Genomic DNA, 26,481 nt, shown 5'->3' on the forward strand with positions numbered 1-26,481 from the left:
CAGGATTAAAAAATAAATCACTGACATTTATTATTTGGTTAAAATAATAGCTGATAGTACAAAGATTCCCAAATGCCAAATGGGGATTTCTATCAATAATTATAAACTTAAACATGAAATACCTTTTGTAAGTGCGTAAAAAGTCATCCCATCCCCAAACTTATTATCGTAATAAGTAAGTAAAATAGAGCTTAGTAAAATAGAGGGCTATAGGTAAGCCTAGTAATTTTTAAGGTAGGGACATGTTCAGCACAATTTTGTGGGCCGAAGGGCCTGTATTGTGCTGTTGGTTTTCTATGTAATGTGACAAATTACTGGAAGATTGTATGATTTTTCTAACCAAAAGGGATTAAATATTTATTTACAAATCATACCTGCCAATTTATTGCAAGTAACATACTGGTCTTACTGCATAATAATAAGCACAATAATAAGGCAATAGATTTTATACCATTATTTCCTCAAAACCAGCTAAAGACACATAAAATTGTCAGCAATGAAGAACTTTCTGCTGTCCAATCTGAGTTATGTGGCATATCAATGCTGTCACATCAATGTAGAATGAATACTACAGGGAAATCACCAATACACAGCACATTCTATAAAAAGCAACTTCTAAAACTTCCTAGTTTTTGAGGTATAGTATTGGCTGTATGTGTCACAATGAGATTGACGTTACCAGCTGCAGCAGCCATGTGTTCGTCTACACTGAGAAGAAGCTCCCATGCTGCAGGCTGTATGTCTCCATACATGTCCTCGGTTAGTATGGGTGCAGCTTTGATCAACAACGACAGAGGGGCTGGAGACAGGCTCATTACCTACATTAAAAACAAGGACCAAATAGAATTATAAAAAGAAAAAAATATTATATTGAGCACCTTGCACTACTCTCTCTCAATTCCATTTACAGGAAACTTAACAAGCAATAGACACTAAGAAATAACATGTGAGGGTTTTTATGATATTGATTGAGGAGTGGAAACTGAAGATAATTTCCCTGATCTTAACATGGTTCCACAGGGATTTTTATGGTTATTTGAACAAGTAGACAACATGTCAGTTTTTCACCCAATATACAGCATCAGTAACACTATAGTATGCTACAGTACAGTCATGGGACACACATCTAGAGCTCTGTGCTTTAGCACTTTGGAGTGGGGCTTGAACTTTGTGAATGCAGAGAGGTAGGAATGGAACCACCTGAGCATAAAATTGTATGCACAAGGTTAGATATATTATATATGCAGTCACTGGGTTATGTAAGAACTTCATTCCTGAGAATTGCTCTTAAGCCGATTTCTCCGTAAGTCAAACAATTTCTATCGTAGTTGATGTCATATTGCTCTTTATATACTCATTACAACTCTTTCATTTCACTGAATAATCATGCTAAATCTCCCTATAATTAAACTATTGGAATATACACTGTACCCATGAATATAATAAGAAGTTCAATATTATAAGCTTGAAAATGCTTTAAAAGTATATGGAACATTCTGCCTAAAGTTGTATTTCTGTAAGTTGGGTCATCTGTATCCAGGGAGCCCCTATGTTATCATATACAAATTCTTAAAATTGAACTCAACCTATCCACTTCCAATTGTTACTGAAACACAACAAGGAATTATTATCAGAAAATAAATGCACTAAACTTAATAGTTATCTTGCATCCAATTTTAATTCTGAGTTTTCTACCGCTCAGTAAAATGAGCAGTTCAAGAGAGCTGAGAATGCTGCATGAAAAGTATTTCAACAGCTCTGCGGGTGAGTCGAGAAAAGCAGTGCTTTCTCCCAACTTACTTCATGCAGGCAATGCCCCCACTCTGACACCCTTCACATACCAAATTTAAAATCTGGAACCAGACATCTTACATTCTCAAACAAACGAACACAGCACTTGGCCCATCTAGTTTATGCAGGCTTTTGCAGCAATCTCATTCTCCCACTGATTTCCTCGTATTCTATTCATACAACAAAATTCTTCCTCACTCAGTCACAAAAATCCACCAAGACTGGGATCCAGGTAACCTTAAGTATAAATGAAATGCTTGCAAAAAGACTGTTGCACATAAAATTCGGAATGATAGAATGCAACAATACAGAGCAACTTCCACAGTTAATGCAGGATGGTTACAAGCAGGTAAATTTATATTTCCAAGCTAAGTGATATAATGACTTCAATGTCAAAGGAGTTAGTGATGAGATGCAAATAATTTTACCAGCTGTAATAAATCGGATGATAAAGAGGCATTATACTTTTTAACAGTAATTTATAATATTTTACCCTGAGTGACAGTATTTTAGTTATCTCATCAATGCCTTTTGTTTAACTGAGAACACATTTTCATTTGGGGAGAGAAGCCTGAAGAAAACGGTTAGGATCTTGAAATTGGATCAACAGACTTGATCATAGAATATAGAACAGCACAGTGCAGAAACAGATTCTTCAGGCACAATATAGTGCCAACTAATTAAATTAGCAATCAAATAGCCAACTAATCTCTTCTGCCTGCAAAATTAATATTTATATTTTGATCTGTGTTATTTTGAAAGAGGGAGGCTTGACGAAACAGGCATTTGGGCTCATTAGTTCAAAACAGGACCTGAAAAGTTAACAAATGACCTTAATGCAATTTTGATGGCACGTGGGCTCCACAGAAGATAGCTACAAAGAAGTTACAAAGTCCTATAGCAACACCCACAAAATGCTGGAGGAACACAGCAAGTCAGGCAGCTATAGAGTGTGTTCGGTGTGTTGCTCAAGAATTCCAGCACCTGCAGAATCTCGTTTTTACAAACTTCTGTTGGACTGGAAAGTACATTAGAGCTCCTTTTGTCCTCAAAAATAAAAGCTGGGGTCTTGCACCTAACTGCAACAACTACCCCTCCCCACACTCTGCACAACAGGGACTCATGAGACTTTGCCAATAACCTTGCTGGCCACACTTCTGAGGTGAAAGATTCACTGAGCAGCACTGGGATAACTATGGATTCGCCAGCATATACTTGAGCTATGGGCTCAGTGACGCACTATCAATTACTCCAAAAGACTGGAAGTAGAGTAAATACTGAAAGGCTTTTTATAAACAGTAAAATGGATCCATGCTGTAGGGCTGTCCTAGACTGTGGGGGGAGCCGTGACACAATCACCTTTATTCAGGGGTCTGTGGGAGGAGCCACGGGAGCAGTCAGCAGAGGGGCGTGTCCAGGCATGTCCAGACAGATAACCCAGTTACAACCTATATACATGGTTTACCACAGGCAGTATCATAGAAATCCCAAGTCAATGAATTGAAACAGTCACCTGTTAGCTATCTGGGTCTCAATTCACCCCACTGAAATGCCACTTACAGCAGCAAATCAAAACAATATCATTCACCTTGCTTCAAGATTGCTGAATTCACCAGCTCTGCTACAGCTGTGGAATAATAGTGCTGGATAACAGCTCTGGGAAGCTATTCTTCTTAAAGAGAGACTCAGCTCAAAGGCAGGTCCTTCAGCCAACCTAGTTTACACAGACCATCAACCACACATTCACATTAATCCCATTTTATTTTCCACACATTCGGACTTCCCCCAGATTCTGCCACTCACCTACACATTAGGGACAATTAACAAAGACCATGCCTTTGGGAATGAAAAATGCTAATGGAACTCACAGCAGAAACAGTATCATCGGAGCAGTGCAAGATGATCATGAACTGTCACAAACATTAAGATCATTGATTTATCTACTTCCCTCTCCTATCTTAATTCAGTGTGAAACTTTCCTTGATATTCCTCACCACCACAGTTTGAACTCAAATCTTTCTTTAAATAATATTTCTATCTTCCAGATTTTGTGAATTTCAGGAGTCCCAAACCAGTTTCCTTCACATCATTCTAAGTTTCTGCGTTCATCTTTCCTTTCTGTTTCTCGCACTGGGTGAGATGGTTAATAGTTCTTTTCTTGGGTGCTATCCCATACTGTTCATTCATACCAACTATTATTATTCCTTCTCTCAAAAAATAAACTATGCTTTCCCTGCCCTTACACCAGCTACCCATTTATAAACCGTTGTATCATTTGTTGTATCTGTGCACATTTTTTCTGCAATTCTACAATTGGAATTCCACGAGTTCCACTATGCTGAAATAGTTTTTAAAGCCACAAATGATTCTGGTAATCTATTTATTCACCGGCAGCCTTGATCAGAACTGATTATACAAGCATCTTCTGGCTCACTACACTGTCATCCCATTTGATGGAACAACACATCCTATCCTTGGTGCCATTCTCTTTTCATTAAAACCAGGGAATCATCTGCAAAGGACCTCCATTCCAACAAAATTACTTCGGAATTTCACCAGAGATTGTCACAAGTCTAATCTTGCTCCTCTGTGATACATTTAGTATCACCTCAGTTTTCCCTTGCATGTGGTTCTTTACACTTGTCTGTAATAACATTTTATCTTGACCTCCTAAGCTGTTTCAACAAAGTTCAATATAATTCTGAACTCATTTTCCAAGTTAACATATTACATCCTTTCAGGAATAGATAGTCAGAATCGATTGATCCTTTATAGTACACAAAGTGTAGAAAGGTACCTAAGAGGGAAATCAGGAGTTCAAAGAGAGGGCACAGGGTGAATCTGACAGGCAGGATTAGGGAAAATCAGATGTTGTACAGGTATACTAAGAGTAAAAGGGTGGCAAGAGTAAAAAGGTCCCCTTAAAGATCAGCATGGCTGTCTACATGGAACCACTGATGATGGGTAAGATTTTTAATAACTATTTCTCGTCAGATTTCACTGTACAGAAGATCATGGAGGTAAGGAACTAAGGTAAATTAGTAATGTCGGACCATGTATGAGCAAGCGTTGGTAGCCTTAAAGCACATCATGTGGATGAATCCACAGGAAATGGCCAAGTGCATCTTCAGACATTGAGGGAGGCTAGGAATGAAATTGTGTAGACCTTGCAAAGGTACCTGCAGGTGAAGACTCCGAGCAGTGATAGCTAATGTACAGTCTTTGTCTCTATTTACTCTTTTCTGGCTCCATATGCCTATGATACTTCCCTCATCTTTTTCAACCTATCAGCCACTAGCTTCATCCTGAAACTCGACCCTCTGAGTTCCATTTGCCTATCATTCCTCCCTGATCTGGTTCCACTTATCAGTTTTGTGCTCTGTCTCTATCTTCCAACTGGACTCCAGATGGCCATTGTTCCTCATCTCAACCAGCACTGACTCACCCCTCTCTCTGAATTCTTCATACTATCCTGCTGCAGCGTTTCTTTCTTAAACATTAACCATCTCCTTGCCTCCACAGAAGCTGCTTGACCTGCTGAGTTCTACCAGCAATATGTACTTATACTCAATACCTATCTATAAAAACAAGCATACCAAATGCCTTTTCTCTAGCTAGCCACTAGTGTCACCGCTTTCAGGGAATTACGAACTTGCTACCCAAGATTTCTCTACACTGCACATCAATGTTCCTAAAATTGCTCCCATTTACTCTATATGTCCTATCAGAATATGACTTTCCAAAGTGCATTACCTCAATGTCCAGAGTAAGTTCACTCAACCTTCCAAATGACCTATACCTCATGGCATCCTTAGACAACCTTCATCACTATGACTTCACCAATTTTTATGTTTATCTGCAAATCATACAACCGTTGACTTGCCTGACCTTGAATATTACAGAAACTGTACAACATGGGTTTCGAATCTCCATTATACCATGGACCCCTACCATTAACCAATAGATCTGTGGACCCCAGGTTGGGAATCCCTGCTATACAACATCATGTCACCATTTGAACAGACTAATCACACCACCTCCGTCCAATATTCCAAACAGATCTTGGTTTTGCTTGCACTAACTAGCAGCATTTTCAACGATGCCATTGTGAAGTTAGTTGATACTACTTTCTTATAGACCTCAATTTCTTGTGTTTTAAGTATTGATGTCAAAACTTTAAAAATACTACACATTTTTAAGTTGTTCCATAACATTCCATAGTTTAAGCATACTTGAAACTAGTGCCAAATAGTCACTTATGTTAGCATCAGAAATTAAGCATCACTATTATTGCTTGAATATTTTCTAAATTAAATGTACCTTGTATGAGCAGCACAAAATGATGGATGAAAATTATTATGTACATCTTTCTATTATTACTTTGAGAATAAAAACAAAACTGAGTAATTACATAACTATACCTGAGTCCTAATATATTTCAACATTCCGGAATCCTTCTTCCCATCCAGACTTGTAACAGGTATCCTTTTCCTCAAAGGTGTACGGAGGCAAGACTTGTCAGAGCACTAAAAAAAGGGAAAAAAAAGAAAATATAGAATTGCATTCCAAAATGAACAGGTTTAAATGACAAGCAGTTAATTCTGCTTCTTCACACTCCAAATAAACACTTCATTATTGCTGTGTTTTAGATTATCTCCATTGTTACAGTAAAATTAACTTGCAGGAGGTCTTCCTGCCAATCATAGCCATGCCAATCAAGCTTACATTTATCGTTCAGTTGCCTTGTAGGTCAATTCTTAGTTTCATAACTTACAATGGTAAAATTCTACCTTTTACACTTGCTACAGGGCTTTAAATTCTTCTAGAGTATTCTGCCACAGGTTGAGTTCAAAAAATGATATATTTCCTGCTTGAAGCAATTACCAAATGTTATACATATTCTCTCTACTAATCTTTCAGCAGTGAGTTTCAGATCTCTACAATCCATCAGGCTGAAACAGCTACGTAGTTACTTTAAATATATGCACCCAGATTTTACACCTCTGCTGGAGATCCTATTGACTCCAACTTGGTCTCTTATAAATTATGTACGTCTCTGTTAAAGTCTCGTATCTCCTTTTCCAGCATATCCAATCTTGCTTCATTTTCCAGCATCCTTGTAAAATTCTTTTGCACACACTCCAATGTAATTCCAAAGTAACATCAGTAAATTGTCGGCCATTGTATTATCGCTATTAATTGCCCTTAAAGACTCATCTAAAGATATAAATACTTCAAAAGAATATTTATTTTCCACCTGATTCACAAGAAAATAACTGAATCTTTGATCAATCCAGCATTCAATAAGCAGTACATTTGATAAGCACCAAAACAAGTTAGTTTAGTCAAATTAAATATATACTGTGTTATATTCAAATATTAGACAACAATATGTTAAGAATAAGGATGCAACAGGAAAACAAAATTCTACTTCCAAAATACAGTACAGTTGCTGAATTTTTAATACCTCTTTGGATTTCTTGGGTCTCAACCCTATTTTACTTCCAGAATCATCATCGCGGACTGTATCAACAGTGTCTCCATAGAGGAGTTTGATTGCCCTTACAAGTCGAGTGCAAGATCGGCTGTGATGCTGGTAGCAACACGGGTGGCAGTAATCAATATGGCAACAGATGAAACTTTGTTGGCTGCATAACAATATCATAACCTTTTGACAAGAAACATAATATTAACAGTATTAAACAACTTCATCCTATTATCAACCAAATAAGAAATCCAACAACACACAGGTAAATTCTGGTGTCACTTATGCCTTACCGAAGCTCAGAACTAAAGTCAAATATGTCTGAAACTGGAGAATATATTCTGATGTCTGAAAACAATTACCTATAATTAAAAAGGAGACCAAAGAGACTGCAGATGCTGGAATCGAGATGAGCACTAGAAGAATTTAACAGGTCAAGTGGCGTCAGTAGCGGCAGAAGTCAACATGTCAGTCCTTTTCCACTTGAATGCGAGGCACCGTTCATGCCGCTAACCATTTTGATAATGCCCAATTTCCTGGTCCCAAGCTGGCTACTTCAATTCTTCACCTAGATGGTCTTACGGCTAGTTGGTTTTATTTCTTAAACAAAGGACTAATCCATTTCACTCCACTAACACTCTCATCCACTTGGCAGAATTTAACTTACAACCAACAACTTCTGCTTTTGTTCTTCCCATCTTCTACAGATCAAAGGGGTAGCCATGAGCCCTAGCTACACTGATTTGTTTGTTGACAGCATGGAAGTGTTTGCTCAATGCCTTTCTAGCACAATCCCACACCCCACTCACTCCCCCAAGCTCTTTCTACACTACTGATTGGTGCTGGATCCTGCATTGTGCAGAATCTGTTAATTTTACTTTTTCCATTAACTTCCACCATCTCTGACACTCCTTTTCCTTTTCTGCATCTCTCTCCACCTCAGCTGATTTTTGTTTGGGGTGTAAAACGTTTCAGTTAGCAATTATATGGGAGAGAATACAAAGGCACAGAAGGATGTTCCACCAACAGCAGCAGCACGAATGCAGAGATGGGCGCTGTTTCTCAGAGGCCACAATTATAAGATCGAATTCAAGAGGACAACTAAACATGGAAATACTGATGGATTGTCTCATTTACCCTTGGAAAAGGAAACACCTAAAAATAAATTTTACAAAAGAGGGCAATCTTTTTGACCTATTCTCTCTAAAGCAAATCGAAAGTCTCCTTATTACGGCAGAGATGATACGAAAATAAAGCAGATAAGATTCCACATTGTCTCAAGTCTGCTCAAAGCTGGAATGTGCAGCAGAAAGTCCAGTTTCCCCACTTTTTTACTAGCACTGGGATGAACTTGTCCTTGATGGGGGTTGCCTTGTGTGGAGATTGACAGTTGTACCATCTGAGCTGAGAGCGAAAGTGTTGGAAGAGCTACATGCCGGTCATCTAGCTGTGGTCAAAATGAGAGCGTTGGCTCAAAGCTTTGTCAGGTGGCCTGGGATAGATCAGCAGACCGAGCAGCTCCCCATGCACCGTTCCGGATGCCTACACGTCCAGAAGATGCCAAGAGCAGCACCTCTCCATCCCTGGAAACGGCCTGCACTGCCCTGGCAGAGGATTCATATAGATATTGCCATATCATTCTTGGGCACAAATTTCAGGATAGTCATGGGTGCAGCTACAAAGTGGCCGGAAGTGTTGTGAAGCCTCTTCTCGAGGACTGGTGTCACTGAACACTTAGTCAGTTAGGCTTGAATGGGACAATTTAAAATTTGCAATGCTGTGGATGTCTACATAGTAGTTGTATTATATAGTAAACTGTATATACAGTATATAAGATAACTAGAGAGCAATACATTACATATTTGAGTCGAGAAGCATTCTACCTTGAGTTAGAGGAATTTATAGCTAAGCAGGCAGGAGTGTAGCGTATTCAATATTTCAGTAATATTTGAGTAATAATGTAAATATATTGTTTGATTCAACATTCTTTGTTTATATAATTCATTATGGGTTACATGTAAGAAGCACGTGGATGGCATACGTCATTACATCAGCATGTCATACACAAGCACCTCGCTAACGAAAAATTAAATATACAAGTATTCAGAGCTCCATGTTTTTCTTTCGACTAGTTTCAGGAGTTACAAAATATAGCAGGGACGACAGAGGCTACATTTCATTAGGAGCCTGAGGAGACTTGGCTTGTCACCAAAGACTCTCACAAACTTGTACACATGTACCATCGAGAGCATTGTAACTGGTTGCCGTACCCACTGGACAGGACTGGAAAAAGCTAACTCAGCCAGATCCATCATGGACACTTGCCTCCCCATCACCAAGGACATTTTCAGAAGAAGGTGTGTCCGTTATTAAGGACTCCCACACCCAGGACACACCCCCTTCTCATTGCTACCATCAGGGAGGAGGTACAGGGGCCTGGAGACACACACTCAACAACTTAGGAACAGTTTCTTTCACACTAGCATAGAACAGATGATGTATATATGGCCATTAACAATTAGAACAAGATTTACACAAGCCATTCTGCTCCAAGTTGAATCTGCTCTGGCATTTGATCATAGTGGATTTATTTTCCCTCTAAAACTCATTCTCCTGCCTTTTCCCCATAAACTTTGATACACTTACTGATCAAGAACCTATCAACCTTAAATATATCCATTTGTACTAGCCACAGAGATTAGCTAGAGATCTTCATTCATCTCTAGCTGCACAAATTTTGTTTGGACATATCCACTCAGTCAATTCCCAACATTAATTCATTTGGCCAGGAGGTTATTACATACTGCCATGATACCAATTATAAGAGAATTGTTCAGATATTTAAGGAGGGCCCTCCACATCAACATGTATAAAGTAAGAAAGGGGAACTAAGCACAAATATTCTTCAAAGATCAAACATAGACAAGAGGGGCCAAATGGCTTCCATTTATCACAATCACCATCAGCACAGGTATTCCCCGCTCTACTCCCGTTATATTAATGACTGTGATGCTATGTACAGCTCCAATGCCATATTTAAGTTTGCTGACAACATTACTGTTGTGAGCCAAATCAAAGGTGGTGAAGAATCAGAAATATGGATGGCGATTGAAAATCTGGCTGAGTGGTGCCACATCAATCTTTTATTCAAAGTCAGCAAGACCTAGGAGATGATTATTGACTTCAGCAGGAGGAAACTGGAGGTCTATGAGCCAGTCCTCACTGGGGAGTCAGAGGAGGAGAGGTTCAGCAACTTTGAATTCCTTGGCGTTATCATTTCAGAAAATCTGTCCTGTGTCCAGCATGTAGCTGCTATTACAGAGGAGGCAGCACTTCTACTTGTCATCTAAAAACTTTGACAAACTTCAACAGATGCATGGTAGAGCATATACTGACTGGCTGTGCCAGGACCTGGCATGGAAACACCAATGCCCTTGAATGGAAAAAAAAACACTGCAAAAAGTAGTGGATACAACCCAGTCCATCATAGGCAAAGCCCTCCCCACCATTGAGCACATTTACAAAGAGCACTGTCATAGGAAAGCAGCATCAAGGACCCCTGCCATCCAGACCACGCTCTCATCTCACTGCAGCCATCAGGAAGGAGGTACAAGAGCCTCAAGTACCACACCATCAGGTTCATGGTCAGTTATTACCTCTCAACCATCAAGCTCTTAAACCCCAACACTGAACTGATTCCACAACCTATGGACTCACTTTTAAGAACCTTACAACCTGTGTTCTTGATATTAATCGCTTATTTATTAATTATTATTATATTTTTTCTCTTTTTTGCTTTTTGCATTTGCAGTTTGTTGTCTTTGCATATCTCTTGTCCGTCTGTCATGTGCAGTTTTTCATTGATTCTATTGCGTTTCTTGCTGTTTACTATAAATGCATTATAAACAAAGTGAACTTCAGGGTTGTGTATGGTGCTACGTACCCCGTAACGGGTTAAAAAGAACCAGCAGAAATGGACACACCTGGAGTCTGAGTCTTCCGTTATGAACTCTATTTTATTACTAACTACTTGAATAAAGGACTATAAAACAAGATAAGGTAAACAGGTTAGCAGAATATATGCATATGTATAGGTGAGTAGATAAGATTCCCAAGCTTTTCCCAGCTCAGGTGATTAGGTGATACAGTCTTACGGTGGTATGGTAAGTAATCAGTTCAGTTCTGGAATTTGGTTTGAGTAGAGTTGGAGAGAGAGAGATTTAGAGTGTTGGTTTATCTTTCAATGCCAATCCTCCACGTCATCCTCCCATTCCCGAAACTTATTTAAAAGTCACCAACTTGTGACTACAGAAAAGGGGACTGTTTCCACGGTAAAGCTATCAATCCAGGCCAGGGTTGAACACACCGATAGCATTCCACCGGTCACTCCCTTGTCCACGCGGTGAGCAAAAACCCCACCCTTGTCGTGGGTACACAAAGCTCACCAATGTCCTCCTTGCCTCTGGAGTCGCGTGTCTCCTGTGGTGTGCCTTGTGTTTCTGATTAAAAAGTCAACTGACCTTCATATATCTCCAAGGGTGGAACACAAACTGTCCATCATACACCTCCGCCTTTCAGTTTCCAAGGCAACTCACAGACTTTCTGTTGCTCTGAAATAGCACACAAGCTGTCCGCTCCCTCTCTCTCTTGTTAAAGTAACAGTTCACTTTAGAATAGTCCTTCAGATCTCATCACATTGGTGACATATATTCGTAGCTCAATAATAAATTTACTCTAAATTTTGAATTTATATCATGATTCTATGATATACCCGAGTCCCAACTATTACTATAATTCTCTGACTCTCTTAAGAATTACCAAGATGATCAAAACTACATAGAATGTTTGAAGCATTACTGATTAAAATAAATTGAAGTACAGAATTCTGTAGTGAATTAGTGTTAGCAACTAATGTTTCCTAAAAAGAAATAAAGATGAGCTATTCCTCCTTCAGCAGATACTGCCTGATCTGCTGAGCATATCCAAACTTTTCTGGTTTTATTGTTGAACTCCAGAAACTGCAGTCGTTTTTTTTCAGTTTCAAAAGAATAATCTAATTATTGGTATCAATTAGTTCACATTACAGAAACTGCTGGCTCAAATACAAACTATCATTTTAAACCTTGTCACCTCAAGCACAGAAGAAAACACAAAATTTAGACTGTAATACATACTGGTAACCATGTCATATTTCTGTGGTAATTTTCTTCTGTCCCTCCTGTGCTCAATCTTTCTGGTTCAATACTAGGTTCACTAGTGCTCCAAGGGCTACCTGTGAAAAATAAATTTTATATAAACCCTCTTCACACCAACAAACCTATCAAAGTTCAAGTACAGTTATTATCAAAGTATGTATAAATTATACAACCTTGAGATTCGTCTCCTTACAGGCAGCCACAAAACAAAGAAACCCAATAGGATCCATTAAAAAAAGACAGACACCCAATGCGCAGAGAGCGAGAGAGAAAAAAAGACACAAGTCATGCAAACAATTAAAGCAGGCAACAACATTCAGAGTGAAAATGAATCTGTGGACACGAAGCTCGAAGCAGGCCCACGGCACACAGCAGAGCAAATCTTGGCAGAGCTCACAGACACGAAGCCCGGAGCAACCAGAGCGGGTCACAGCCTCGGCACCGCGGAGAGCGGAGTAAACGTCACAGAGCAGCAAGCAGAATGGGCCCGACGCTTGCCTCCAGTCCAGATACCCTGCCTTTTCAATCCAACCGGCTTGGCATTTAAATCGTCCAAAGATCAGGTCGTTCCTTGCTCTCAACCCAGCCACTGATACGCTCGAGCCTGGACACCACCACTATGCTCTGGCCCATACCTATCACTACACTTGCTTACATATTGTGTACATTAAAAGAATCACCTATATCAGTAACAGTGTCATGGCTTTGAGACAATAGAAGCTCTTCATTTTCTGACTCAGAGTCCTGTCGTGAAAGTTTTGTGCTCTTCAAACTCCCTGCTCGACGTATGCTCGACAAAGATCCACCTTTTTTTACTCGAAAACTTCGTGCCCCCTTTATCTGAAGTAGACGGGAACCTCCTGGCCTTGCTTTTCTAACAGGCCCTACAAAAAAAAAAATTAAGGTTATACATCAAAAATGTTGATATCAGCACGTGAGTATCTTATACAGTAGTGTGCAAAAGTCATAAGCACCCTAGCTATGTATATGTGCCTGTGACTTTTGCACAGTACTGTAGTAATTTTATACATTACACTCTACTGCTGCCTCAAAAAATATCATAACATATGTAAGTGATGATAAACCTAATTCGAATATGGGTGTCTATCGGGGAATGAGAGTGGGGAGGGGGCAGGGAGAGGGGAATCAGGGTTGGGAAAAGGGGACGGAAGAAGGGAAGGAGTGGAAAGCACCAGGAAGCATCAGTTTGGATGTCTTCTTTGGTGATGAACTACTGAATTTGCTTGGGATGGGGGAAATTATTTTGCAAAATAATCTTGTATGAAGATGAGAATGGGGACAACCTCAACGTTTAAAAAGTGGCTTCAAATCTTGGTATCATGAAGAAATCTTAACAATACAAAATCTAAGATGATATTATTGTTTTATTTTCCATTTAAAACGATACCTGATTAAATAACTGATGTAATATCAGTTGCAATACAATGATCAAAAGCTATGTACATCTAGATTTTTATGTAAGCAAAAGCATTATCTACTGGTGTCTACTCTTTCTTTTTGTCTGTAATACCACACATATTCTGTACAGTACAGTTTTATGATTCTAACTCCACCTGCAAAAGCAGATAAATGTCAGCAAGATTCCTGGAACACAGCAGTGCCTCGCTGAATGCACAACAGAAATCTAATAAGTGTTATACTCATCAGGCTGCAGAACGACTTGCCCTGGAGATTTGCAGCTGAACGTGACGTGACTTTTAAATATCACCTCAATGATAAAATGAGTGAAAAAATTAGTCTTTTATTTCAAATTAGGAAATTATTATATGTAAATAATATATTAAGCTTGAACATATGAGTAAATATATATAAATATTTCCACTTAAATGACCTGATGTATTTAGAAGAGCTGTAAGGGAATCTGCACATGATCTGCCAAGGGTAATTATTTACATTGGGAAAATATTTCACTGGATTCATACTGAAATAAAACTTCTTAATTTAAATTAAATTGAAACATTGCCTAGGTTTAGAAAGGATTCAGATATTGAGAAACTCTACACAGCATGTGTGCAGGTTTACCATTTCAATTTTTAATTTTTAATTTAATTTTTAAGATCTGGTCATCACTGGCAAGGCCCGTATTTATTATCCATTCTTATACATTAATTATTAAGTGTTGAGAGGAAGCCAGCTGATTTTTGCATTCTATCACCATCTCAGTTGGGAATTACAGGAAATAAATTAATTTTCTAATGACTACTGCCTCAGGGACAATAGCTTGTCCATTTTCTAAGGTGGGGCAAATTTACTGATTTGCAATGTAAATTATGTATACAAAAAATTGATTATGTATATATAGTTAATTTTAAAAAATTTAAAATTCCTTTCAAACCTTTCTTCTCATCACAGGCTGTGTCTGATTTAAGAGTGTGACTGCTGCTGTGAGGTGAGTCCTTTGAATCTTGTTCATCGTCGATAATTCCCGCGAAACTGATTTTGCGTTCATATCTATGTCGATCTAACTCAGGATCAAGACGAAGTCTGCAGCTTTCCAAATCCTGGTGAAAAGAGTTGAACGTTATATAGACTAACATTTTAAGAAATAAAACAGTTCCGAAGCCTTGTTAACACAAGAGAATCTGCAGATGCTGGAACTCCAGAGTATTACTCAAAACGCTGGAGTAACTCAGCAGGTCAGGCAGCGTCTATGGAGAGGAATAAAGAGTCGATGTTTCAGGCCAAGACCCTTCTTCAAGACTGGGAAGGAAGGAGGAAGAGGTGTGAGTAAGAAGGTGGGGGGAGGGGAAGTACAAGATGGCAGTGGTAGGTGAAGCCGGGTGAATGGGTGGGGGAGGGAAGATTAAATGAGAAGCTCAGAGGTGACAGAAAAGGTAAAGGGCTGGAGAAGAAGGAATCTGATAGGAGAGGGGAGTGGACCATGGGAGAAAGGGAAGGAGGAGGGGCACCAGAGAGGGGTGATAGGCACCAGAAAGGGTTAAGAGGGGAGCCAGAAAGGGGAATGGGGAGTGGGGAGAAACTACCTGATATTGAAGAAATCAATGTTCATTCTGTCTGGCTGGAGGCTACCCCATGGAATGAGATATTGCTCCTCCAACCTGAGAGTGGCCTCATGGTGGCTGTACAGGAGGCCATGGACCAACATGTTGGAATGGGAAAGGGCACTGGCTATTGGGAAATCCTCCCTGTTATGGATGGAGCAAGCAGTTTCCCTCAGTCTACACTGAATCTCACCAATGGAGAAGAGGCCGCAAAGAGAAGACTGGATCCAGTAGATGACCCTGACAGACTTGCTTCATCTGGTAATGAATGGTGGTGAAGGGACAGATCCTGCTTGCAGGGGTAAGTACCAAGTGGAGGTTAGTGGTGAGGGATGAAGGGACAAAGGATTCATGGAGAGAGGAATCCCTGTAGAAGGCAGAGAGTGGAGTGGGGGTGGGAGGTAAATATATGTTCAGTGGTAGGATCCCATTGAAGATAGTGGAAGTTGTAGAGAGTTTTTTGCTGGATGTGAAGCTCATGGGGTTCGTAGGTAAGGATAAGGGGAGTTCTATTCGTTAAGTTTGCAGGAAAATGGGGTGAGTGTGGATTTAAAGAGCAAACACGAGGAAATCTGCAGAAGCTGGAAATTCAAACAACACACACAAAATGCCGGTGGAACACAGCAGGCCAGGCAGCATCTATAAGGAGAAGCACTGTTGACGAAACGACAGCCCAAAACGTCGACAGTGCTTCTCCCTATAGATGCTGCCTGGCCTGCTGTGTTCCACCAGCATTTTCTGTGAGTGTGGATGTTTGGGAAATGGAGGAAATGTGGGTGATGGCAGCGTCATGAAGATAAAACCCTGTTCATTGGAAAAGGACGACACTTCAGAATTTCATGAAAGGAAAGTCTCGTCCTGAGACTAAATGCAATGGAGACTGAAGAACTGAGAAAAGAGAACGTCATTTACTCTCTTCCTTGGCCCTAAATGTCAACTCTTTATTCCTCTCCATAGATAACACAAAGTACACTGCAGATGCTGTGGTCAAATCAACACGTACAAACAAGCTGGATGAACTCAGCAGGTCAGGCAGCATCCATTGTAATGAGCAGTCAACGTTTTGGGCCGAGTCCTGACAAAGGGTCTCAACCCGAAACGTTGACTGCTCCTTTCAACGGATGCTGCCCGACCTGCTGAGTTCATCCAGCTTGTTTGTACGTGTCCTCTCCATAGATGCTGCCTGACCTGCTGAGTTCCTCCAGCATCTTGTTTACGTTACTCCAAAGCCTTGTTGTTGCATGCCAGATACCAAACTACCAAAATTTCAGAGAAGTAGTGCACCTCAAAGACAAAACTGGGGAATAGCCATTTATTTTTACTGAGGAGGCGTCTGATCCACTGGCATTCCTATGTTGGTATGAAGCTTGACAACAAATCCTGTACTTATAATTAAACCGGAAAGCACACATCTGAAGTGCAGAGCGTATAAGCTACGTGAAGTGTCCCTTTCATTTGGACTTTTATATGCAAGATTACTGATCACTTTATTGTTTGTTTGTTTATTTATTTATTTACAGACATATCACAGAACAGCCCATTGATCGTAGATGACATTGTAGCCCATCGAGCCACGCTGCCTAGCAACACACCAATTTAACCCTAGCACAATCAGGGGAAATGTTAGCAGCCCAGTAACTGGTACGTCTTTGGACTGTGGGAGGGAACTGGAGCATCTGGAGGAAACCCATGCACTTCGTGTGAAGGTAGAAACACTCTTACAGAGCACATCGGAATTGCCCTCCAAACTCTGATGCCCTGCGCTGTAACAGCATCGTGCTAAGACTGTGCTACCGTGGTACCCCAACTACTTTTTCTTGTTCTGCAAAATACTTTTCTCTAACACGAAGATATATTAATAACACTAAACTGTGACTGGCTATACTTACAACGAGAGGCTCAGTACGTGGTCGAGGCAAGCAAGGAAACGTTTCTCGAAGGAATGTTGTGATCTCTAGGAGAAGCTGGCAGGCTGCCATCTTCAGTGCAAATGGACAGCCGCACTTGGTGGGATTAACAGTACCTGTGTGAAACATTGGCATGATCAAAGGTAAGTATTATTGACTTAAAATAAACTTGAGATTTATTATTGGAGACCCTCAGTAAATGGGTGCAGTAAATGGTTCTTTCCCAATAACCCTACAATATTTTATCTCCTTAGTTTATTCATCAAATTCCCATTACTAGTAAATCCAGCATTAAATCTGCATCCAGCTCAAAAAATGCAGTCCATTCCTAACCGTTCAAAGTGACAAGGTATCATTCGTCGCATGTAAAGCTTGCCAAGCTGTTTGATGTACTGTACGTAATTCAATTCATAGTGAGAATTGACTAAATTCTTCAGGCTTTGTGGGGCACAGGAATGAATGACCCAATAATTGATGAAGGATTTGTAGCATAAAGCAAGAAGTGGCGCAGTCAGAGCAAGAAAATATGGCAATAAGCTGGTGTGAGCCAGCCAACTCTTTTCACTTGAAGAGATTGCAAATTAAGTAGGGGACCATAAATTCTACAGGTAAAGCTCTCAACCAGAAATCCAAATCTTAAGCAAGCAGTTTGGTGATAACTATGTAGTTTATATACAACTAAAAGCAGAATCAGTGAGCCAAATTACCCAGCTGGTAGGCAGTTCTGTCAGCACTGGTCACACAGGAGTGGAAGTGTGCCTTCCTTTGGTTGCTCTGTCTCCACTTTAGCAGTTCATTCCTTACTAGACTGCTGGAACCAAGCCTGGGCATTTATGCATGACAACCAATGAGTAACTATTCCCACACTCACTTGATATACTTAAATCATAACGAAGAAAAGTTCTGCAGATGCTGGCAAACTAAAACAAAAATTGAAAACATAAGAAGGACTCAGTAAGTGAAACAAAATCTGTGAGGAGAGGAAGAGTTTTACTTTTTGGATCAAGGATTTTTCATTAGAACCTTAGACCGAATCGGCAATTCTGTTTCCTTTTGTGGACGTTGCATGAAGTGCTGGAAGCTCCCAGCATTTTCTTTTCCTTTTAGTTTCCATTTAAATCATAAGCAAAGGAACTGCAATTTCATTGTAGCCGGTCCAGAGGAAATATAAAAGCATCAAAATTCAATAGACATACTGTCATCAAGGAAATCCTCTTCTTCATCTTCTTTCCTCAAACGTCGTTTAGTCTCATCATCATAAATGAAACTGAGTATGTTTGCTGGGCTCTCACTCTCCGTGTGACACAGCTCATTTAGCCTGGTTCCAATAGCCTGTCAGAAGAACAGCATCTTAACTTCAAAGCATCGACGTATGCATCCACATGTAATTAAGGACACACAGATGCAATAAAGCTGTTTTAAAATAACTTGCATTAAATCTCTCTAACATGCCTACATACACACTTCTGTCAACCCAGGCTTCCTCCCTTATTTTCCCATTTACATAAACCTCCCAGTGAGTGCATAAAATTCAAGGTAATTTTCTTCACAGCAACATTTTACTGTTGGACAGAAAAACTCAAAATAAACCCCTGGCTAAAACATTGCTTCCTAGTTTAGCGCTCTTCGGTTGTTATAAGTATGGATGCCTTTGTATTAAAGTTTCAACACAACACTTCTTGCTTGCCTCGTATACCTTCAACTTATCTACCAGTGGGCAGAAAAGCTATATTCGCTTTCTTTATGTATTATTATTCTGATCAGTTCCATTAAATTTACAATCATCTTAAGTTCTTCTTCCTTCCAAAACCGTAATTTTTGAAAATGCTCATCTCCTACCCATATCAATGTGCAGAACCCACTGAGTACAAGCAATCCCCATGTTATGACCATCTTGACAATGGAAATTCATTTTTACAGAATTCAAAGACCACTACATAAGAATAAAATTCATTCTCACACAATTATGGGAAAAATGTTTAGAAATGAGCACATTTTTTCAACTTGCACTTCTTGACACAGATGACATGGCTTTGCGATACAGATATTCTAGGAAAGCACTTCCATGTTACAAAGGTATCTACTTCAGTTTTTCTTCAAGAACCTAGAAAATATGTGTAGGAGTAGGTCAGCTGTACCTTTGAACCTACCCTGCCACTCGCTAGGATCACTGACATTCCATCATAAGTCCAATCTCCTCCGCTATGCCAGATCCCCATGGACTTCAATTCCCCGATCTTTCCAGAAGTTAACTACCTCATTCTTAAATGCCCAAAACAATTGAACCTTCACAACCCTTTGGAGTAGACAATTCCAGAGGTTTACCAACTTCTGCCATTAATTTCTTTGATGGTAAATCTAGGTTATATTTTCACTTGAGATACCATATGACTGAAAATCAAATAAGTTGCAGATAATTGGAAATACAAACAAAAACCACTGGAAACACCCATTACTCAGGATGGAAATAAGTCTGAAATTTTAACTCTGCATCTACTTCCACAGATGTTATCTAAGCTGTGTGGTGTGATTATTTGGACGTTTTTTAAAAATCTTTCATTTCGCACTATTGAATGCTTTCAGTGTCTTTGAAAGATACCAAAGACATGGCGTCTATTTGTACTCTTCACGTTATAATTTACGAATACTTCACAGACATGCTTAGCTTGGCTCTGAACTGTTTTTCAAAGGAAGTCATGTTATTAATTGTCAGATGTTCTTTGCTTACCTCACCCCACTGACAGAAGAGCTTTGCTGCTTTCCACTGTAATTTCTGATTACGCTTATTTCCAACAATGGGCGACCTTCCTCGCGACAAACCCTTTTTAGTTATACTAACGTGGTGTCCTTTCATCCACTCTGGCCAGTTTCCACGGTTGCATCGATGTACAAACCGGGCACACTCTATGAACAGTGCTGCCCTTGCTACAACTGGAGCTTCCTGAGATGATCATTCAAAGGAAGGTATGGAAATTAAAATACATTTTAAAAAATACATTACACCGTTGGACCCAATTGCTAATCAGGTTATTGACTTCTGTTCCTTGCCTCAAGAAATGAAGGACAAAAATTTTTATCATTCAATTTTGAATCACAAAGTCACGGTTGAAATCTAAAAAGAATTAATAATTAAGATTTCATTAACATCAAATGTCAAATATTAATAGTTTTTTCATTTATTACACTCCTTTTTTACATTGAGGTTGAACATTACCTAATAATGTCATAAGACACAAAACTGAACAAAACTTTTCTAATCATTTTCACAACCTGACTTCTATCCCAGGCCAATATCCAACATTGGCTATTTTCATCTAAAATATGCAACTGTAGAAATGGCATAGAACATAGTAAAAGCTTAAAGAAGCACAAAACTAAAGACAGGAGATATGTCCAACTTTTTATTGCCTTAATCTGAATCCCCTTTTAATTTTTTACCTAATGCCACCTTCTACCTCCACCATTCTCTCCTGCTCTTGCAATCAGATCAAGAGTAGCATTTACAAAGGACTGGAAAATGTAGGCTGGCCAGCCCTATTCAGATAAGAAAATATGTATTCAGCATAGAAGCAAATTGATTGAAAATGATAAATTTGTTAAAGTAAAATATTAATAAAATACCAACTTATATAGCATCTATCACATCTAAAACATTTCAGTTTCTGAATGCAAGTTTGTACATTTCCTTATCCCTTTTCAGTCCCATTCATGAAGGCTTAGTGGCTCTGTAGGTATAATCTATTGGAATCATTTGAGGAAAATAACTATATAAGCTTTCCAAAAATTCTGATAAGGTAGCCACAGATTATTAGTTGAGAAGACAGAAAATTTGTCAAACAAACTAGTAACTGCTAGATTAAGTTCCTAACTATAGACTAGGAATTTAGTTACTGGCTCACCGGTAGAAATTTATAACTCAAGGATGTTAATGAATTTATTCTATCACGCAAATGTTAGTCTTGAAACTGTTAATTTTAAAAATATCTCTATAAATTACATAGATCTGGTTATTGGGATAGCTGATATGAAAAAATTACAATTCTTAAATCCTATTGATAAAAAACAAATATGAATAAATCTTATTACTCTGGAGAAAGGGCCAGATATCAGATGTTTTCTAGCTTGCATAAAGTCAGAGTAATGGAGTTGGACAAGCCTAATACCAAATACACTTCCATATCACATATTGCAAAAACTAAAGCTCTAGGAAGGATTATTGTCCAGTATTCATGTCCAAAGCAAACCAGTTATTTGGTTCCATGAGCAGCACTGCTCAGTACCAAACAAAGCACATGTGTGTCTGTAAGAATCCATTGCAAAGCACAGTTGGAATGGTCATCAGATTCTGGTCAGAATCAGAACCTGGTTTAGTATCCCTGGTACATGTTGTGCTTTGCGGCAGCAGTACATTGCAATACATAATAACAAAAACTATAAATTACAATGTACATATAAAAAAAGAAAATTTAATTAAATAAGTAGTGCAAAAAGAAAGGGAAATAATAGTGAGGTGGTGTCCATTAGAAATCTGATGGCAGAGAGGAAGAAGCTGTTCTTGAAACCTCGATTGTACATTTTCAGGCTCCTGTATCTCCTCCTCGATGGTAGCAATGAGGAGATGGCATGATCTGGGTGATGGGGGAAGGTGGGTCCTTAATGATGGATGCCAGCTTTTGAAGATGTTCCGGATGCTGGGAAGGCTAGTGCTTGCGAGAAAACTGGTAGAGTTTACAGCTTTCTGTAGCTTTTTCCGATCCTGTGCAGTGGCCCCTCCATACCAGACAGCAATGCAACTAGTTAGAATGCTCTCCATGGTCCATCTGTAGAAATCTGCGAGTGTCTTTGGTGATGTACCAAATCTCCTCAAACTCCTAATGAAATATAGCTACTGTCATGCCTTCTTTGTACTTGCAACAATGTGTTGGGCCAAGGATAGATCCTCTGAGATGCTGACACCCAGGAACTTGAAATTGTTCACCCTATCCACTTCTGATCTCTCAGTGTGTGTTCCCTTGACTTCCTCTTTCTGAAGTCAACAATCAATTCCTTGGTCTCACTGACGTTGAGTCCAAGGTTGTTACTGTGACACGCTCCTGTATGCCCTCTCATCACTATGTGAAATTCTGCCAGCAACCATTGAGTCATCAGCAGATTTACAGATGGCATTGACCTGTGCCTAGCCACACAGTTGTGGGTGTAAAGAGCGTAGTGCAGTTGGTTAAGCATGTATCCTTGAGGTGTGCCAGTGTTGACGGTCAGCAAGGAAGAGATTTTATTTCTGATCTGCACAGACTGTGGTCTCCTGATGAGGAGGTCAACGGAGGCAGAGGCTCATATTTTGGAACTTGTGTTGAACTGATGGTGTGATTGTGTTGAACGCTGCGCTGTAATCAATAAATAGCAGGTGGTCCTAGGTCAAGTGGACAGCCAGTGAGACTGCATCCGTCGTAGACCCATTGTGGCAATACGCAAATTGTGGCTGGTTCAGGTCCTTGCTTAGGCAAGAATTGACTCTAGCCATGATCAACTTCTCAAAGCACTTCATCACCATACCGTAGATGTTAGTGCAACTGGGCCATGGTCAATGAGGTAGCACACCCTGCTCTTCCTGGTCATTGGTATGACTGTCACCTTTTTGAAGCAAGTGGGAACCTCTGACTGCATTGAGAGAGATGGAAGATGTTTTTGAACACTCCTGCCAGTTGGCTGGCAGGGATTTTCAGAGCCCCACTGGGTACACCATCAGGGCCTGAAGCCTTGCAAGGGTTCTCCATGTTGAACAATGACCTGTAACATGACGGCAGCTAGACTTTTTGAACAAACTGCTCAGGAGAATTACAAAGGTGACTTTCAAGCGCAGAGATGCTTGGTTAGGTGGAAGACTTAAATGGCTGCTATTTGAGAAAAAGCATAACAGATTTTCAAAGGGATTGAATGCAATTTTTTTTGGAATAGTTAAAGAACATGCACGAACAATATAATGTAAGACTGAAGACTCTTTCTTACTCCTGAGTTTAATGGATGCATGGAACAAGATATAAAATTGACTTGGTGTGCAGACAAACTCTTAAGAGACTAACAATTTCCTGATTAGAACATAAAAACAACAATAAGCCTTCAAACGGATTCCTCCACTCAGTTAAGTAAAGGCTTACCTGAATGTCTCTATCTTTGCTGTTGCTCTTTGTATTTGCCTTTATTGTACAGCCCTGTGTACACTGAAAGTAATTACACTCTGATTTATGCTTCCTCGATGAACAGCAAGTTATTTTCTGAAATTTTATTCTGCTTTTCTGAGGAAATTTCAAAGTGAAATTTAGTGGACGTTAAGAACACAGAACAGGAAAGCATAACAGAGGCCCTTCTGTCCATGACTTCGTGCCCACCACTTAACCTACTCTAAGATCTATCCAACCCTTCCCTCCTACAGAGCTCTACATTTTGTTCATCCGTGTGCCAATCTAAGTCTTTTAAAAGCCCCTAGTGCATCAGCCTCTACTGCCAGTCTGGCCGCACGTTCCACTCTCGGTATACAAAATCTACTTTCCTCCAATCACTTTCAAATTATACCCCCTTGTATTAGGAATAAACATGTGAAAATGATCATTTTGATGCTCTTGGTGTTGCAGTGAAGCAGCACAAGCAAGAATTATACAAGCTAGGAGCCCATTCTCTGCAATCTTGAAATTCATAATTTTAGTCACTTTCTTGAAATGGGGAATCCAGGAACCCAGCCACAGGTTGAATTAGAGCTTTGCTAAGAGAAGGATGCTTATGTCCTGTTCTGCCAAAGGCAACTCATGCAGTTCATTTAAAAAAGAGGTTTGATTTTTGTTAAGGAATTAAATAAAGGAATGTGAAAATGCTAACTAAGATCACAGGGCAGCGACCGACATAGTTCAGTATCCCAGAATCCCATAGCTCACGTTGTAGTATGTGGGATGGACCTGGGGCTTACTTTACAAATTCTTCTTTTTCCTTTGCATCTTTGTAGATGCATTACTGTTTGATATTTGTTATTATTCAACTAGAGTCCTAGAGTAATAGAGCATGGAAACGCCCAGGCCTTTTGGCCTAACTTGCCTTTGCTTGCATTTGGCCTTTACCACTCTGAACCTACTCTATGTGCCATTACATGTTTTTTTAAAGTTGTAATTGAATCTGTTTCTACCACCTCCACCAACTTGTTCCATATATCTGATACCCTCAGTGGAAAAAGTTGCCCCTTAGATCCCCTTTAAAACTACTGCTTCTCACTTTAAACCTATGCCCTCCAGTTTTAGATTTCTTTAGCCTGGAAAAAGACTGTGGCCATCATCCTTATCTACGCTTCTCATCATTTTATATACTTCTCTAAGGTCATCCCTCAGTCTCCTATGCTCCCACTCTAGCCTCACCTTATATCTCAAGACTTTCAGTCCTAGCTACATCCTTGTGAATCTTTTTTTCACCCTTTCCAGCTTAATATAATCCTTCCTATAGTTAAGCGACCAGAATGCACACAACTCTTTCACAGCTGTAACATGAAATCCGACCTCGTACACGCAATGCCCTGACCAATGAGGGCAAGCATGCAAGTATCTTCTTCATCTGCCTGTGTCACTACTTTCTAGGCAACTGCACACCTAGGTCTCTCTGTTCTACAACACCTTCCAGGGTTCTGCCAAATACCACACAAGTTCAGCCCTGGTTTAACTCCCCCAAATAGATCACTTGTCTGAGTTAGATTCCTTCTGCCATTATCTGGTCCACTAACACAGTTCATCTAGATCCTTCTGTAATCTTAGGTAACCTTGTTCAGTACCTATACCACCAATTTTGGTGTCACTCGCAAACTTGCCACCTATACTCCTAGTCAAATCACTAATATAGATAACTATCACCAGGGGATCCAGTGCAAATCCTTGTGGCAATACCAGTGGTGACAGGTTTCAATCTGAAAAACTACTTTCCAGTATCACCTTTTGGCAACTGCCACCAAGCCAAACACATACAAAATGCTGGACTTAGCAGGTCAGGCGGCATCTATTGAATAAAAAGTTGATGCGTCGGGCCGAGACCGTTTATCGGGACTGCTGTTTATTCCTTTCCATATATGCTGCCTGTCCTCCTCCAGTATTTTGTGTGTTTCTCTGGATTTCCAGCATCTGCACTATGTTTTCAAATCAATTAAAGTTTGATTGTCATTCAAACCATACATGGACACAGCCGAATGAGACAGCGTACCTTTGGGGCCAAGGTGCAAAAACATACATGCGTATCCCAAATAATGAGGAAGGAAAAGAAGAACATAATCACACAAAAAAACAAATTTTTAGACCAAGCTCAACTTCCTGAGTGGCAGGTCCCACAAATTTATGGTTCCTGGCAATCCAGCAAGGATCTGGACCCACTGCAATGTGCCTATCACCACAATAGGTCATTGGCAGATACAATCTCAATGGCTCTCCACATAGCTTTAGACCATCTGGACTGTACAAACACCTACGTCAGGATGTTGTTCATCGACTATAGCTCAGCATTTAATACCATCATTCCCACAATCCTGATTGAGAAGTTGCAGAACTTGGGCCTCTGTACCTCCCTCTGCAATTGGATCCTTGACTTCCTAACTGGAAGACTGCAACCTGTGCGGATTGGTGATAGCATCTCCTCCTCGCTGATGATCAACACTGGTGCACCTTGGGGATGTGTGCTTAGCCCACTGCCTACACTCTATATACACATGACTGTGTGGCTAGATATAGCACAAATACCATCTATAAATTTGCTGACGATACAACCATTGTTTGTAGAACCTCAGGTGGTGATAAGAGGGCGTACATGAGTGAGATATGCCAACTAGTAGAGTGGTGCCACAGCAACAACCTGGCATTAATTGTATGTAATTAGTTTTGCTACAACAAGTGTATGGGACATTGGAAAAAAAGTTGAATTTCCCCATGGGGATGAATAAAGTATCTATCTATCTATCTATCTATCTCAACGTCAGTAAGACGAAAGAGCTGATTGTGGACTTCTAGAAGGGTAAGACGAGGGAACACGTACCAATCCTCATAAAGGAATCAGAAGTGGAGAAA

General features: G+C 39.8%; 1 protein-coding gene across 6 annotated transcripts in view; it reads right to left on the bottom strand.

Annotated features, from left to right (window-relative positions):
* unc80 (unc-80 homolog (C. elegans)) overlaps positions 1 to 26,481 on the bottom strand; it is a 214,181-nt gene that overhangs the window by 95,900 nt on the left and 91,800 nt on the right. For all 6 annotated transcript variants that reach the window (XM_073046799.1, XM_073046802.1, XM_073046797.1 and 3 more), the window contains 9 exons: positions 20,130 to 20,342; positions 18,598 to 18,733; positions 17,384 to 17,517; positions 14,828 to 14,993; positions 13,152 to 13,355; positions 12,451 to 12,548; positions 7,259 to 7,459; positions 6,213 to 6,317; positions 680 to 818 (listed from right to left, as the gene is read on the bottom strand). In XM_073046799.1, the coding sequence (XP_072902900.1) occupies positions 680 to 818; positions 6,213 to 6,317; positions 7,259 to 7,459; positions 12,451 to 12,548; positions 13,152 to 13,355; positions 14,828 to 14,993; positions 17,384 to 17,517; positions 18,598 to 18,733; positions 20,130 to 20,342 (1,396 nt within the window). The remainder of the gene's footprint in view (positions 1 to 679; positions 819 to 6,212; positions 6,318 to 7,258; positions 7,460 to 12,450; positions 12,549 to 13,151; positions 13,356 to 14,827; positions 14,994 to 17,383; positions 17,518 to 18,597; positions 18,734 to 20,129; positions 20,343 to 26,481) is intronic.

Source organism: Hemitrygon akajei, chromosome 5 (genome assembly GCF_048418815.1).
Source record: "Hemitrygon akajei chromosome 5, sHemAka1.3, whole genome shotgun sequence".
NCBI lineage: Eukaryota > Metazoa > Chordata > Chondrichthyes > Myliobatiformes > Dasyatidae > Hemitrygon > Hemitrygon akajei.